This window comes from Muscardinus avellanarius, assembly GCF_963383645.1.
Source record: "Muscardinus avellanarius genome assembly, chromosome: 10".
NCBI lineage: Eukaryota > Metazoa > Chordata > Mammalia > Rodentia > Gliridae > Muscardinus > Muscardinus avellanarius.
The window spans coordinates 19,024,246-19,039,635 of NC_137796.1; the positions used below are offsets into that span (position 1 = coordinate 19,024,246).

Consider the following 15,390-nt stretch of genomic DNA (forward strand, 5'->3'; position numbering starts at 1 on the left):
CACACACACACACACACACACACACACACCCCACACACACACACTAAACAAGGCTAGGGGTTTAGCTGTTAGAATGGTCCTGGATTCAATCCCCAGTAAAAAATAAACTAAGAAAAACCATAGAATGTGTAGACTGGCCAGGCCTACTTCACATACCCAGACTTGGAGCTAGGGAGTCAGACGCCTCTGCCCAACATGGACAGCACCTGAGGAGAGGGAGGAGGGACGTCCCTAGAGGTCAGTCAGGATGAGGGTCGGGAGTCTGAGTAGGACCAAACCAAGCTACAGGTTTCTTTGGAAGTGAAGCAAGGAGGTGTGGTGGGAATACAGGTGAAAACCTAAGGGTGAAGCGGGCGCAGTGGCACACACTTGTAACCCCAGCCTTTGGGAGGCTGGGACAGGAGGATCTCGGTTCCGCGGCCAGCCTCAGCTACTTAGTGAGGCCTTCTGCAACCGGTTTCAAAATAAAGAATAAAAAATAGGGCTGGGTTGTCACTCGGAGGTAGAATGCCCGTGGGTTCCATCTCCAGTATTGGGGGAAAAAAAAGAAAGAAGCTAAGAGTGGGGCTGTGGACCCAGGGCACTCAAGCTGAAGGGCATGGGTTAGCTTTGGTAAGAGAGACACTGGCTGAGGAGCGGGCAGAGGTCTCCACCCTTCTGCCCCTGTGACCCTGGGCTTCTTCTGAATGGCTGTGGAGGGGCAATCTGCACTGTAAGTCTGGGCTGGGCGGCACTCTGTGCGGAGCTGAGGCTTAAGTGTGCCAGCTGTTTGAGGGTGCTGTGGAGGGGACAGCTGGGCCACCAGGGCCTGGACAGTTGTCTCCAAAGCCGGGATGACCTGGACATCTGTCTGCATCCCCAGGAGGTGAGATGGCTGCGGGGCCAAATGGGCCTGAAGAGTGGGTGGGCAGCGCGTATCTGTTTTTGGAATCCTTGATGGACAAGGTGGTCCTGTCCGAAGCCTACGCACAGCCCCAGAAGAAGCTTGAAGTTTACAGGGCTCTGCAGACCGCATTGGGAGGTGAGTAGCTGGGCGGGTCCGGGAGAGGAAGCTGTAGCCTGGGGCCTTTGGGTGAAGCCTGAGCCCCCACCCTTGGTCTTGATGGCTCAGCATCTTCTGCCCTCTCTGTTTTCCTGCCTGTGTGTCGGACACAGGTGCACCTGTGCCAGTGTGTGATCTTTCTGCACTAACATCCCCTGTTCCATGCGGCCCCCTCTCCCGCCCTCTCTACCAGCCAGCTCACTTCTTTCTACTAATTGTACGTTTCTCTCCTCTTTTCCTCTCTCACTGCAGCATCCCTGCCCAAGACTCTTCCCAGTACCAACCTTTCAGGGTCCTCCTTACCCATCTCAGGGCAGAAGTCACTCCAGCCCCAGCCTCAGAGCAGCAAGACCTTCCTCCCGCTCTGGGCACAGAGAGAGTCGTACTGGGAGGAGGCTGAAGACCCGAGACCTCCCTGCCTCCTCTGCCTGTCTCCCCAGATGGCCTAGCAGCCCAGGGAATATGCCTCTTTTCTGAGTTGCGAAGGCCCTCCCTCTTGCGCGCCTTCAAGCGGGGCTTCAGAGTTGAGGCTGGGTGGCACCCCTCTGTTTTGGGATGATGCCTCTGTGACAGGTTCTGGCCTGAGGATGGGGACCGGTGATCTGACCACCGGCTTCACCCCTCCTCTGGCCGCTTGGAGAATGGGCCCCGCTGGGGGCCCGCCCGGCGCCTGACCGCTCGCCTCCGCAGAGAGCGCGGACTGCCTGGCGAGCCCGGAAGTGCTACAGATACTGAAGATTCACCGCAGCGACCCGCAGCTGATCGTGCACTTGCGTTTCTGCGGGCGCCAGTCCTGCAGCCGCTTCCTCCGCGCCTACCGCGAGGGGGCGCTGCGCGCCGCCCTGCAAACGTGCTTGGCCGCAGCCCTCGCCCAGCCTTCGGTGCCGCTGCAGCTGGAGCTGCGCGCCGGCGCCGAGCAGCTGGACGCTTGCCTGACCCAGGAAGAGCGCTGTCTGAACTGCATCTTAGCCCAGAAGGTGCGGTGGGCTGGGGCCTGGGATGGGGTAGGGGAGGGATTCCAATGGAGGACTTCCAGTGACTGAGCACTCCCTTCCTAGCCTGACCGGCTCCGGGACGAGGAACTTGCTGAGCTGGAGGAGACTTTTCGCAATCTGACCTGTGGCGCTGCGAACCAGGGTGGCGAAGTAGAGGTCTCCACGACCCCAGCCCCCTCGCACTCCCTGGGCCCCTCTCCATCGGTGGAGGAGAAACCACCATCCCTGTCTGGCCAGACTTTTCTGTTCCAGGGGCAGTCCATCGGTGAGGTGCACGAGCAGAGGCAGGGTCACTGGGAGACTGGGGTTTGGCAGGAGCGAGGGCTGGGCTGGGAGGCCTTGGGTGGACACGGGAGGGTGCCGGTTCTGGGGTCTCCCGCACTCACCCACCTGCCCACCTCTCTCTTACAGTGAACCGGCCGCTGAGCCTGCAGGACCAACAGACATTTGCGCGCTTAGTGGGCCTCAAGTGGCGCCGGGTGGGACGCTCCCTGCAGCGCAGCTGTCGGGCGCTCCGCGACCCTGTGCTCGACTCGCTGGCCTACGAGTATGAGCGCGAAGGGTTGTACGAGCAGGCCTTCCAGCTGCTGCGGCGCTTCGTGCAGGCCGAGGGCCGCCGCGCCACGCTGCAGCGCCTGGTGGAAGCGCTGGAGGAGAACGAGCTCACCAGCCTGGCGGAGGACCTGCTGGGCCTGGCGGGGCCCGACGGCGAGGGAGGGCTGGCGTAGGCCCAGTCGGCCAGGAGCCCAGCCAGCATTTGGAGCACCTGGGTCCCTTCTACTGATCCCCCTTCCAAATCCATGAGCCCCTGAGACCACACCGATACCCCCACGTCATGGAGCTGCTGGGGCAGAGTTGACTGCCTTCCCCAGGAGCCAGACCAGCACCCATGGAGCCCCTGGGGCGCCCCACTGGGGATTCTTTGATGGAGACAGTGTGGGTGTGATACTCACTCTCTCCCACTCCATAAGAGGGGCTTCTGGCCTGCTCTGACTTGTCACCCCTTGATCAGTGACAGATGGGATCGTTGTTGTCCAGGGGTCCCCTGGGTGCTGCAAATGCTGTGTTGAGGAAGGTGGCAAGTCCTGCCTGCCCTCAGCTCACAGCGTGGGACCTGGGCACTGGGCAGTGATAATAAAGCGAAACTCTTCCGCTCACAGGATTTGGTGTGCAGAGGCGGCCTAGCCCAAGCCCTTTAGGCTCGGGGAGAGCTGGGTGGGGAGGGAAGCTGAGAAGGCCAGTGTTCTGCAGGCTCTGGTGGAGTCTTGAAGAAGGTGTGAGGAAGGGTGTTAGAAGACCATGAAGTTTGCAGTGGCTAGACTGGGGTGTGGGGTTGCCCGGTCTCCCATTGGTGAGGGATAACAGGAGCTCTGTGGTGTCATTTTACAGAATGCCGATGTAATAAGGCCAGTGAAAGTACTTGAAAGGTTTTGGGAAGCTGGGGAGGAAAGAGACTGTGGCAGTGGCTTTAGAGGCGGTGGAAAAGGGATTAACACAAAAATTAAATTCTAAGATGGGCCTGGTGGCTGGTAATCCCAGCGTTCGGGAGGCTAAAACCGGAGGGTCGCAGTTCTCAGGGCCTTAGCTACTTAGGGAGGCTGTTCGGAACACAGTGAGACCCTGTTTCAAAAAGAAAAAGAAAAAAAATAGGGCTGGGAGTGCCTTTGGGTTCCACCCCAAGTTCTGCAAAAATAAATTAATATAAATAAATTCCTCCTCTTCAGGAGGGAGGAGCAGGCCCTTGTAGCCCTGGATAAGGAATGGGGTGACCCTGGAGTTTCTGCCTTTGCTGGTGGGATGAGGGCCTAGGGAGGCTCTATTAGCTCTGATGATGGTGGGAATGATGTTTCTGCAGGACATCCAGGAAGGGAGAGAGAGGGCCACTGGGTGTGGTGAGTTCTGAACTCAGGAGAAGGTGAGGGCGAAAGATTTGTGATTGGGCAGGTAGGACTGGGTGGGATGGCCCAGGGGTTGATCCTGAAGGATACCTACTAGAAAAGGAGCATCCCAAAGAGGAAGAAAGAAAACCAGGGGATTTGGAGTATGGGGGACAGCACTGCTGTAATGGAGGCTGCCAATTAGCCAAGAGAGAAGGGTGACTGTTCAGTAACGTTTTGGGTGGGAGCAGCCCAGAGCTGTACCATGGGAAGGGTGAGAAATGAAGCAGAAGGGGGAAGCCAGAGGATAGCGCCTTTTTTTTTTTGGCACTGGGGATTATTGAACCCAGGTATGTTCTCTGAGCTACACCCCCAGCCCTATTTCTTTATTCATTATTTTGAAACAGGGTCTCATCAAGTTGCGGAGGGCCTCACGAAGTAGCTGAGGCTGGCCGTGAACCTGCGATCCTTTTGTCTCAGTTTCCCAAGTACTGGGATTACAAGTGTGTGACACCACACCCAGCTTTTTGTTTTGAAACAGGTTTTTACTAGGTTGCTGAGATTCTAGTTATATTGCTAACAATGTTCTCAAACCTGTGTGATCTGTTTCTGTCTCAGCCTCCCAAGTACAGGAGTTACAGATTAGGGTCATCATACCTGCTCAGAGTTTTTATTTTTAAAATAAAAAATAGGTCTGGGGGTGTAGTTTGGGGGGTAGAAAGCCCCAGTACTGCAAAAAACAAATAAGTAAAAAATAAAAAGGAGAAGAAACAATGCAGAGAGGATTCCTGGACTCAATTCCAAAATACCCGGGGGCAGTACTTCCTGCCTCTGTGAGCCTGGACAAGTCACTTATGTAACTCCCTGAGAATCAGTGTCCCATCTAATCTGGGTATACAAACAGTGAGAGCCACTGGCAGGGTCGAAGTAAGAATTGGACAAGCGGCCCAGTTTCCGGGGGTCTGCGCTTACTGGGTAGCTGCCATGGCGGAGCTAGGAGTGGGGAGGCAGCCTTGAGCCCCAGGGGCAGTTGATGGCCCGAGCCTGGCGGAACCAGGGCTGCTAAGAAGAGGCACTCCGAAGGACGGGCAGGGATAGTGGCCGGGTCCATGCTCAAGACGCTCGGCCCCAGAGATTTGGGAGAGCCCGGCCCCCAGCTCCGCAGAGGCGCGCGTCCGGGGCCTCGATGCTTCCCAGGCCTCGCCGGCGGATTCAGGGAGCCGGAGCCGCGCCAGGGCCTTCCCGGCGAGAGCCTCGTGCGGGACCCTCCGGGACGCGGTCCCCGGGGCGGGGCCGAGGCCAGCTGGCGGGTCACGTGGGCCCGGCCCCCTTCCTGCCAACGCCGCGCTGGCCCGGCGGGGCGCGGCCTCCCGGCCTCGGCGTGCAGGGTCGCGGGCGCGCCGGGCGTGAGTGCGCGTCTGGGGCGAGCGAGGCCGAGCGTCGGCCGCAGGGAACCTCTGGCCCCAGGCGGCCGCGGAGGCCGATGGTGAGCCTCGGCGGGGCGGGCGCGCGCGGCCATGGGGCGGCCGCGCCTCCGCCGGGACGCGGGGCTCACCCTGCTGCTGGGCGCCGCGCTCGGCCTCCTGCTGTACGCGCAGCGCCAGGGCGCGGCCCCGACCGCGAGCGCGCTGCGGGCACGAGCACGGGCGCGAGCAGCGCCGCGGCCGCGCGCGTTCCGGGCGCCCCCGGCCTACGACGCGGACCCGCCCGCCCCGGCCCCGGCCTCGCCCTCGCCCTCGGGCGCCTTCGACTTCCGCGGCTACCTGCGCGCCAAGGACCGGCGCCGCTTCCCGCTGCTCATTGACCAGCCGCACAAGTGCCGCGGCGACGGCCCCGGCCGCGCGCCCGACCTGCTCATCGCCGTCAAGTCGGTGGCCGGCGACTTCGAGCGGCGCCAGGCCGTGCGCCAGACGTGGGGCGCCGAGGGCCGCGCGCGGGGCGCGCTCGTGCGCCGCGTGTTCCTGCTCGGCGTGCCCGGGGCCGCGGGGGCGCCGGCCGGCCCGCACTGGCGCAGCCTGCTGCACGCCGAGAGCCGCGAGTACGCCGACATCCTGCTCTGGGCCTTCGACGACACCTTTTTCAACCTAACGCTCAAGGAGATCCATTTTCTGGCCTGGGCCTCGGCCCGTTGCCCTGATGTGCGCTTCGTTTTTAAGGGCGACGCCGACGTGTTTGTGCACGTGGGCAACCTGCTGCAGTTCCTGGCGCCGCGGGACCCGGCGGAGGACTTTCTAGCAGGTGATGTGATTGTGCAGGCGAGGCCGATCCGAGCGCGGGCCAGCAAGTACTACATCCCCGAGGCTGTGTACGGCCTGCCAGCCTATCCGGCCTATGCGGGTGGCGGTGGCTTTGTTCTTTCCGGAGCTACCCTGCACCGGCTGGCCGACGCCTGCGCACAGGTTGAGCTCTTCCCCATCGATGACGTCTTCCTGGGCATGTGTCTGCAGCGCCTGCGACTCACACCCGAACCTCACCCGGCTTTCCGCACCTTTGGCATCTCCCAGCCTTCCGCCGCGCCACATCTGCACACCTTTGACCCTTGCTTCTACCGGGAGCTAGTTGTGGTACACGGGCTCTCGGCGGCTGACATCTGGCTTATGTGGCGCCTGCTGCATGGGCCTCAGGCGCCAGTCTGTGCACACCCACAGCCTGCTGCTGCGGGCCCCTTCCAGTGGAACTCTTAGCCACCCACCATCACAATGCTAAGATTCTTTCACTCAGCCCCAGGATGCAGGGCGCTTGAAGGGGGTTCCCTACGGGTCACCAAGGTGTGTGCTCGCTCTTCCCCAAGTGATCCAGCCGCCTCCACAGGATGCCGGGGGAATGGAGATTAAGCTTGCCTCCTGTTTGCCCACTTAAGAGCAGCAGGTCTGGACAGAATGTAATGGGGACTCATGGAGATAGCAGGGCGTAGTAAGTGGTGGAGGTCCATGTCCTGCTCAGCCGGCCTAGAGCACTGGACATGTTTAGACCTTCTGGGAGCAAATAGGTACGTGTTCTGAGAGCGGCTTGGGCTTTAACTCTGAGGACACGGCACATGCGGGTCTCCTCCTCAGTGCCAGGCCCACAGCGTTCTTGGCCCTGGGCGGGCGTTTTTCTACAACCTGATCTGAAAGGAGACATTCTGTCCCCCAGCTGCTCCTCCAAATCAGTTCTCAGTCCTGTCCATGCCATGAGTTCTCCTCTGCGGTTCGCTTTCCTAGAGGAAACCCCTCCTGGGAGCAGGGTGTCAGGAACACCGGGACAGAGCCACATACAAGACAACTGTGTTGCGGTCCTCCTGCTTTCCCCATTCCCACAACTTTGCCCATGTCCTGAAGGCCATCCCATCCCCACTGGAGGAGCTAGGAGCCTTTCCCCTAAGATTCCTCTACTAGAAAATTTTTTAATATTCTCCAACCACTGCTTCTTAAAAACAAAAAACACTCACACTTATCTTAGTATAAACATCCCAGCAACAGCACATGGCAGGTGGTTGCTGAGGGTATAGGTGCTTTATTGGAGAGGGGATGTGGGCAGGGGACGAGGAAGGTTCCCCCATTCCAAGGGGAACAGTCCTGCCTAACCCTGACAGATGTGCAGGTCTCCGACCAGACCATGGTTCAGAAGGGAAGACACCAGTCAGTCACAAAGCCATGGGAACGCCGACAAGCCTGGCTGTAGGCCTAGGAACCAGAGGCACCGGGGCAGATCCCCTGCACATTCATCATGAACTATACAGGATGAGGCTGTACATGAGTTAATTACAAAAGTCATATTTACAAAAATCTGTACACACATTTGAAAAACTCACAAAATTGTCATCTATGTATCACAAGTTGCTAGACCAAAATATTAAAAATGGGATAAAATTATACATTTCTCCTCTCAATTCTTTTCAAAAGGATTAATATTTTTAAAGCATATATATGCTACCTTCCGTTAGCAAGACCCAGGAAGAGACCAAGCAGCTCAGCCTTACTTGAGCTCCCAGAAGCCTTGGGCCATGAATGGCCTAGCCAGGGGATAGTGCCCAGGGCTGGGGCGGAGCTGGCCTACAGTGCAGAACAGATGCTGAAATACAACAAAAGGAGGAAGATGTCTTTGGCTAAAACTTTGGCATTAAATAAAAGAGGCAAACAGGATGGAAACATGCAGCCCACCAGCCAGGCTGGGCAGAGGAGGGCACAGGCAACCTTGCCAGCTGGCTCCAGCCTGGGCACACACTTGAGTGCTAGGAAGGCCTCAGCCGGCTGGTGTGCTCCGGGCCCTGGCAGGGAGTGGGTGCACAGAAAGGACTGGGAAGGGCAGGTGGGCCACTTTGGCCTCAGCCAGCTTATCAAGTAACTAAAGTGGATGTAGTGCAAATGTCGCAACCAAGTACTATAGACACCACCTGCTTGTCATAAGGGTCACGTGGCAATGGGCCAATGCAGGACCTTGTCTTTATCCCAGGTGTCTGTGTCCTCAGCCACAGAAAGAGCCCCACGTTTTCCCAGTGTGCATGGGACAGTCGACACGTCCTGCCTTGTAACATGTTAGTCAAGAGCTCCGTGTCCAGGGGTCAAGGCTCAAAGTTGTGCTTCTCTTTGCAGTCTGTGTTCCTTGTTGGCAGCAGCAGGTTTAGGACGGACAGAAGAATATCTGGGCCCTTTGTCCCATGGCACAGCACCCAGACAGAGTCCCACCTCAGAATACCCCCAGAGCCCTCAACACCTGTGGAACCCCACAGGTGGCAGAGACCCGCTGAGCAGGGTGCGACACACAGTTCCATGGGCGAGGAGCGTGGGTGGAGATGCTTTAGGGGAGCTCTGCAGTTCTCAGGTGGGCGCCAGGCCGAGGGGGGCCATACAGGGTCACTGAGGCAATGTGGTTGTTCTGCATGACCTGGTACGAGAAGACAGCGGGTCAAGGCAGAGAAGGGCTGCAGGGAGGTCCCGTGTGTGTGTGTGGGGGGGGGGGCACTGGCCAGAGGTTGTACACACAAGCCTGGACTCTGTGACCCCCCTTGACCAGCCCCAGTCACACTAGGAAGCCCTTGTCTGAGGATCTGTGGTTCCTCGCTGGCTAAGCAACATTTGCCATGCTCATTGTCAGTCCTTCCTGAACTGCTAAGAGACTGCTGAATGTGTGGCATCAGAAGGAAAATGGGCTGCCCACCCTCCCCAAGTTGGCAGGGCTCTCGAGCCACTTGCCCACTGCACGTTCATTCATACAGCACTAAAGGGCCCCTACACACACAGGGTCAGCCCAACTGCCTCCTTCCCTGCTATACCCTGCCTCGTACAAATAACAAGATCTGGGATCTGTTACCTCTTATTTGCTAGAAATAGATTTCATCAGCCTGTGGGTAATGGGGACTGAACCCAGGGGTGCACTTTATTATTATTATTATTTTGAGACAGGGACTTAGTAAGTTGCCAAGACTAGCTTGAAACTCATGATCCTCCTGTCTTAGCCTCCCAAACCCTGAGATTACAGGCATAACAACCACCCAATATCATCATCTTCACTGAGTTGCAAATGGCCTCACTAAGTAGCCGTGCACCACGATCCTCCTGTCTCAGTCTCCCAAATACTGGGATTATAAGCGTACACCACCATTCCCAGCCTTCTTTTTTACCCCCGGTGGTTCTGGGGATCAAATCCAGGGCCTCCTGGATACTAGGTGAGTGTTCGACCACTGAGTGCTATCCCTAGCCTGACTTATTCCTGAACCCTCACTGTTAAGTGTGGGTAGGCCAGGTATACACAGGTTTGTTGAGAAAACATCTGCCTAGAATGGCAGTTAGGCCTTCCCTAATCTCTCTATAACCTGCTGTCCTGCTGTGATCACCAAACCCTCGGCTGCTTAAATTTATTTATTTTTGGTACTGGGGATTGAACCCAGAGGATCTCTACCTCCAGATAAATCTCAAGCTCTTTCTCTTTTTATTTTAAAAAAGGTCTTGCTAAATTGCTGAGGCTGGCCTGGAACCTGCAATCCTGTCTGGCTCTCAGGTATTGGGATTACAGATGTGCGCTAACGTACCTGGTAAGCAGCTCATTCTAGAGACACCAGGACTTACCTCAAAGATCATCCGCTGAAGACCAAAGCAGAACGTGGAGCCAAATGGGTTGGTGTTGTTTGGGGAGGAGGACCTGAGGCCAGAGAAGCAGATTAGAGGGGTAGACAGGCCAAGGCCAGCAAGGCACCCAGTTCCCTTTGGGATGCGGTTTACTGGCCTAAACCCTACACAGCCCAGAAAGTTATTGTGGAACTAGACAGGCGTGGTGAGAGGTTTTGAAGTCTTTTTTTTTTTTTTTTTTTTTTTTTGCGGGTCTGGAAACCAGGGGCATTCAACCTCTGAGCTACACCCCCTGCCCTATTTTTTATTCTCTATTTTGAAACTGGGTCTCACTGAGTGGCAAAGAGCCTCACTAAGTAGCCGAGACTGTCCGTGAACCGCGATCCGGCTCGGAAGGCTCAGAGTGGAAGGCTCGGAGTGGAAGGCTAGAGTCTGAGAGAGGGAGGGCCTCAGGCAACATGGCCGCCGGAAACGAAGCTATGGCCAAGTAGGAAGCAGCTTTCAGAAGGTAAAAAGCCCAGGACAGTTAAGACCAAGTCCCTTTTTCTTTCTTTCCTTCCATCCCTACTGGGGATGGAACCCAAGACATTCTACCTCTGAGCTACATCCTCAGCCCTTTTTATCTATCTTGGTACTGGGGATTGAACCCATGGGAATTCTACCTTTGAGCTACATCCCCAGGCCAATTTTATTTTCTGTTATGAAACAGAGTCTTGCTAGGTTGTTGAGTCTCACTAAGTTGCCAAGGCTGGTTTTTTTTTTTTTTGGTGCTGGGGATTGAACGCAGGGATATTCTGCCTCCAACTCCAAGCTACACCCTCGACCTATTTTTTATTCTGTATTTTGAAATAGGGTCTCACTGAGTTGTAAAAGACCTTACTAAGTAGCTGAGGCTGTCCAAGAACCGCAATCTTCCTGTCTCAGTTGCCTGAATGCTGAGATTACAAGCATGTGCCACCACGCCTGAATAATTTCCAAAATTTCTTTCTTTTTTTTTTTTTTTGGTGGTACTGAGGGTGAAACCCGGGGGCTTTCTACCTCTGGGATATACTCCCAGACCTATTTTATATTTTATTTGGAAACAGGGTCTCACTAAGTTGCTGAGAGCCTCACTAAGTAGCTGAGGCTAGCTTTGAACCTGTGCGATCCTCCTGTCTCAGCCTCCCAAATGCGGGGATTACAAGCGTGCGCCACCACAGCCGGCTAATTTCCAGAATTTCTAAGCAATTCCCACTGGCAGGCTTCCTTGAGCCTTCTGCGCTTCGAGAAGCAAGATGGGGTGGTCTAACAGCAAGTGCCCACTCACCTGTGCAGGACAACAGGCTTCTCCACAGGGTGGCCCAGGAGCTCCTGGATGTTATCCCACTGTAAGAGGAACGAGGGAAGCTGGGGTTAACAGGGACCTAAACATACCTGTGGCTAATGGCTGGCCAAAAGGACACAGCCCCAGACTGCTGGCAGGCTCAGGCCCAACTCATTCTCAGGTTGCATCAGGTAGGAAAATAGGAGCTCACCTTGCTGTAGGTTGTGCATGTTTCTGTCTGCCCATCTGCATTTTCTAAAGAGAGAACACGGGGCAGGCTGGTAGCTGGCCCAAGGCAGACCTAGCCACCCTCTGCCCTGGGGCTGGAGTCTGCAGGGAGCATAGGTAGGCTTTTGGAGCTCCAGGGAGAAGAGGATGGAGGACTGAAGGTAGGCTGCTCAGGTTGAAGCTACATCAACTGGTAGTGGGTGGCAGGCAACAAGGATGGGTTTTGGGCACTGGATGATCATCTATAGATGGGAAATTCTCCCCTACAGAGACCAGTCATAGGAAAAAGCCTTGAGGACCTCTAAGGGACCCGAAATCAAGACCAGTGCAGCTCCCAGAACAAGGAGCTCATTCCAGAAGGGCTGAGGCTATGGGCAGAGGGGCGCAAGGACTCCATTAACCTAATCGCCACCCTCCTCTCTGCCTGAACTCTTCCCCTTCTCAAAATGTGACCTTACTCTGACAGCATTCCCCACTCACCTTTCTTTATGGCTAGTGGGATCTTGAACTCACAGCGGTGATAACTAGAGAAAGGTAGATGAAAGTAAAAGCTGGGCCTCCTGGGAGGCCTGACGCTCCTGCATCCCCCAATCCTGCACCCCAGAAAAACCAGAAGCAAACATACCTCCCCAGAGCCCTGGCTCTGCATCCCTGACACAGCATTCACTGCGAGAGGCCACATTTAGGCACTGAAGTCAAACAGAAAAGGGCATGGCCCTGAGGTCTAAGAGCCTATCATTTTGAATAAGATGTTAAGGTTTTTGTTCCTATCTCCCTATTTGTAAATGGGTACAAATGGAGATGTAAAACAAGGGAAACTATGGCAGGAATATTGCAGATATTCAGTAAATGTTCGCTTCTTGTGCAACAGCAAGAATTCAGGCTGAGGGCTGGGGATGTAGCTCAGGGGTAGAGTACTTGCCTAGCATGCACAAGGTCCTGGGTTCAATCCCCAGCATCACAGGGAAAAAATAAATAATTTTGGGGTAGACATAAATTAATGAACATCCAAAGGCAGAAGTTCTTTTTCCTATTTTTTTTTAGCCCCACAGCTCACTTCCCAGGCAGTTATAGGTATACTCACATGTTAAAATTGTAATGGCCAGGGTAATTGGTGTGCAAGACAAACTTCTTCACCTTGTGTGTATTTGCATCAAAGAGGATATCCTGGGAGAGAAAACAAGGGTGATCGAGTATGAAGTTACTGAAGTATGAGGCAGGGCAGGGCCTTTGCAAAGGCATGTCTAGTGTGATTTCAATACCACCATGGGGGATGCGTGTGGGCACCAATTTTTTTCCAAATAACAGTCAAGTGGGCAGCTAAGGCCAGGCAGCCTTAACTGGGCATTTTCAGGAGGGGGAGGACAAATACTTGCAGGCTTGGCAGGCACAGGGCTCCACTGCCTGGAGACCAAAGCACATAAGGAAGAGGTTCTCTGCCAAGAACATCTAATAAAAAACCGGGGTGCAGAGATTACCAAGAATGATTCAGGGACTGCCTCACTACTGAGGGGCTTAATGCTCCTGGCAATTCTGAACGCTACGACCCTTCTAGCTTCCACAATACCCTCTATGGAAGTTGGCAACCCCTAGGACTCAAGTCCACCTGACCTCACACCAGGACTTGGACTTGATGCTGCCCACTGAGCACTTCCTCCTCTCCCCTGCACCCTTCCCAGCTCCTGCCAGTTGCTGAGGCCTGGGGCCCCAGGGTTACCTCTGACTCTTGCTCTGTATCAGCAGTCAAAAACATCCTACTAAAGCTATCCATCCTTGCCATCTTCTGGCTACCTACCATCACTGGCCTTGGATTAGAGGTCCAGCGGCCATAGCTCCATTCTCTAACACCATCCTCCTGAGCAGTGTGACCCAACAGTGGCTCCCCAGGACTCTTGGCTTTTGTTTTGTCTCTCTTATGTAGGTAGACCCAGTCTCTCCTTTCTTCTTCTTTTTGGAATCTACCCTTTGCTGCCTTAGGACCTCAAACCATGGAGGGCTCAAGGTTCATTTAGAAGACCAATTGTCCATGCCAGCCCCCTCCTGAGATACTTCCTGCTGGTGCAGTTTATACAACCATTTCTCATACATGTATCCTCCCACCAGCTAGACTGTCAGCATTGACAGCAGCCACCAGCTACATCCAGTCCAGAGCGCAGGGCTATAGCAAAGCCTCTGAAGTGGTTCTCTAAAAAAGAGAAAAGTAGCCGGGCATGGTGGCACTTGTAATGCCAGAATCCAGGAGGCTGAGACTGGAGGACCGCAGTTCGCAGACAGCCTCAGCTACTTAGTGAGGCTTTCTGCAACTCAGTGGGACCCTGTTTTGAAATAAAGAATAAAAAATAGGGCAAGGGGTGTAGCTTGGAGGTAGAATGCCCCTGGGTTCCATCCCCAAACCCGGAAAAAAAAAAAAAAAAAAAAAAAAAAAAAAAAAAAAAAGAAAAGAAAAGTGCAGCTGACCGTAGTGGCATAAGCATGCCTATAATCCAATACTTGAGAGGCTGAGACAGGAGGATTCCAGGTTCAAGGATAGTGTCATAAATTTAGCAAGCTCTTGTTTCAAAATAAAAAAATAAAAAAGGGTTGGGAGTGTAGCTCAGAGATAAACTACCCCTGGCTTCAATCCCCAGTTACACACACACACACACACACACACACACACACACACACACACACACTTTCCATAGTCTCTCTGGGCCTTTTTAGTTTCCCTGTTTTATAATCCCAGAAAAGGATTCTATGATCTACAAAAGGGTCGATCCCAAAATAATTTAATCTGAATGATCTTTACATCCTCTCTGAAGCATGTTTCCCAAGGAAAAGAAGTGAAGACCTACCAAAGAACTGGGTGGCAGGAAAGGCCTAGCTTGGGGTACCAGAGCTTATGCAAAACAATACTGGCCAAAGTCAGCTGAGGCTAGGTTCAAATGCCCAGGCAAGGTCACGAGTGCACATGCGCACGGTGTGCAAAGGTGCACTGCCCACCCCAACAGAAATGAAATGCTTCCTAAGCACCGCGACTTACGACTCCGAGAGTGAAGTAGTTAAAAAAGTAGTCATTGCATTTGGATGGGACTTGCTTGTGAGGGGAAGGAGAATGAATTTTCATCTGTGGGGAGAAAAGAACAATATATTAAAATCTAATCCCTTAATATACTTCTTGGTTAAAGCAAGTCAACAAGTTGTGTTCCTTATGTAACATCAAGCTGTTGGAATAGCAAGGGTGTGGGGAGTCTCGGCTGCTGACTGAGCTGGGGAGGAAAGGGGGCCAGATGTGGTCAACGATGGACTGGACCAGGGTCTCCAAAAAAAGTGGCCAGTACTGACAGCAACAGAGGCATGGCTGCCTCATCAACGGGGCTCAGAAAAGTGCTTTCCATTCATTTCACTATCACCTTTAAGTAGAATAGGTTCTATGAGAAAATAGCTGATTAAAAAGAGAACTGGAGCTGGGCGTGGTGGCTCACGCTTGTCATCCCAGCATCTGGGAGGCTGAGACCAGAGGATCGCGGTTCGCAGACAGCCTCAGCTACTTAGTGAGGCCCTCTGCAACTCAGTGAGACCTAGTTTCAAAATAAAGAATAAAAAATAGGGCAAGTCAGGCATAGTCAGGCATACCTGTGATAGGAAGACCACAGGTTCAAGGCCAGCCTTAGCAACTTAGTAAAACACTCAACAACCTAGCCAGACCCTGTTTCAAATATAAAATAAGCTAGGTGTGATGGCAAATGTTTGTAATCCTAGTACTTGGGAAGCTGAGAGGAAGATCACAGGTTCATGGCCAGCTTCAACTACTCAGTGAGACCCTCTGTAACTTAGCAAGATCCTGTTTAAAAAATATAGTTTTATGCCGGGCGTGGTGGCACACGCTTGTAATCCCCGCACTTGGGAGGCAGAGACA

General features: G+C 54.3%; 3 protein-coding genes across 5 annotated transcripts in view; 2 read left to right on the top strand and 1 right to left on the bottom strand.

Annotated features, from left to right (window-relative positions):
• Positions 1–867: 867 nt before the first annotated feature.
• Positions 868–2,765, top strand: TRADD (TNFRSF1A associated via death domain; the record flags this gene model as incomplete). The annotated part of the gene is made up of 4 exons (XM_080702929.1): positions 868–1,021; positions 1,733–2,019; positions 2,101–2,302; positions 2,449–2,765. Exons 1-4 carry the CDS (start codon positions 871–873, stop codon positions 2,763–2,765), a joined length of 957 nt encoding a protein of 318 aa, XP_080559055.1. The 5' UTR covers positions 868–870.
• A 2,666-nt stretch (positions 2,766–5,431) lies between these two features.
• On the top strand, positions 5,432–6,598 carry B3GNT9 (UDP-GlcNAc:betaGal beta-1,3-N-acetylglucosaminyltransferase 9; the record flags this gene model as incomplete). The annotated part of the gene is made up of 1 exon (XM_080703498.1): positions 5,432–6,598. One exon carries the CDS (start codon positions 5,432–5,434, stop codon positions 6,596–6,598), a length of 1,167 nt encoding a protein of 388 aa, XP_080559624.1.
• Positions 6,599–8,693: 2,095 nt separating this feature from the next.
• PHAF1 (phagophore assembly factor 1) overlaps positions 8,694–15,390 on the bottom strand; it is a gene marked incomplete at both ends in the record, with an annotated part of 30,559 nt that continues 23,862 nt past the window's right edge. For 2 of the 3 annotated variants that reach the window (XM_080704381.1, XM_080704380.1), the window contains 7 exons: positions 8,694–8,780; positions 9,962–10,034; positions 11,268–11,326; positions 11,476–11,519; positions 11,973–12,016; positions 12,577–12,659; positions 14,515–14,598. In XM_080704381.1, the coding sequence (XP_080560507.1) occupies positions 8,694–8,780; positions 9,962–10,034; positions 11,268–11,326; positions 11,476–11,519; positions 11,973–12,016; positions 12,577–12,659; positions 14,515–14,598 (474 nt within the window). Of the gene's footprint in view, positions 8,781–9,961; positions 10,035–11,267; positions 11,327–11,475; positions 11,543–11,950; positions 12,017–12,576; positions 12,660–14,514; positions 14,599–15,390 lie in introns of all 3 variants that reach the window. The other variant, XM_080704379.1, reaches the window with a different exon arrangement.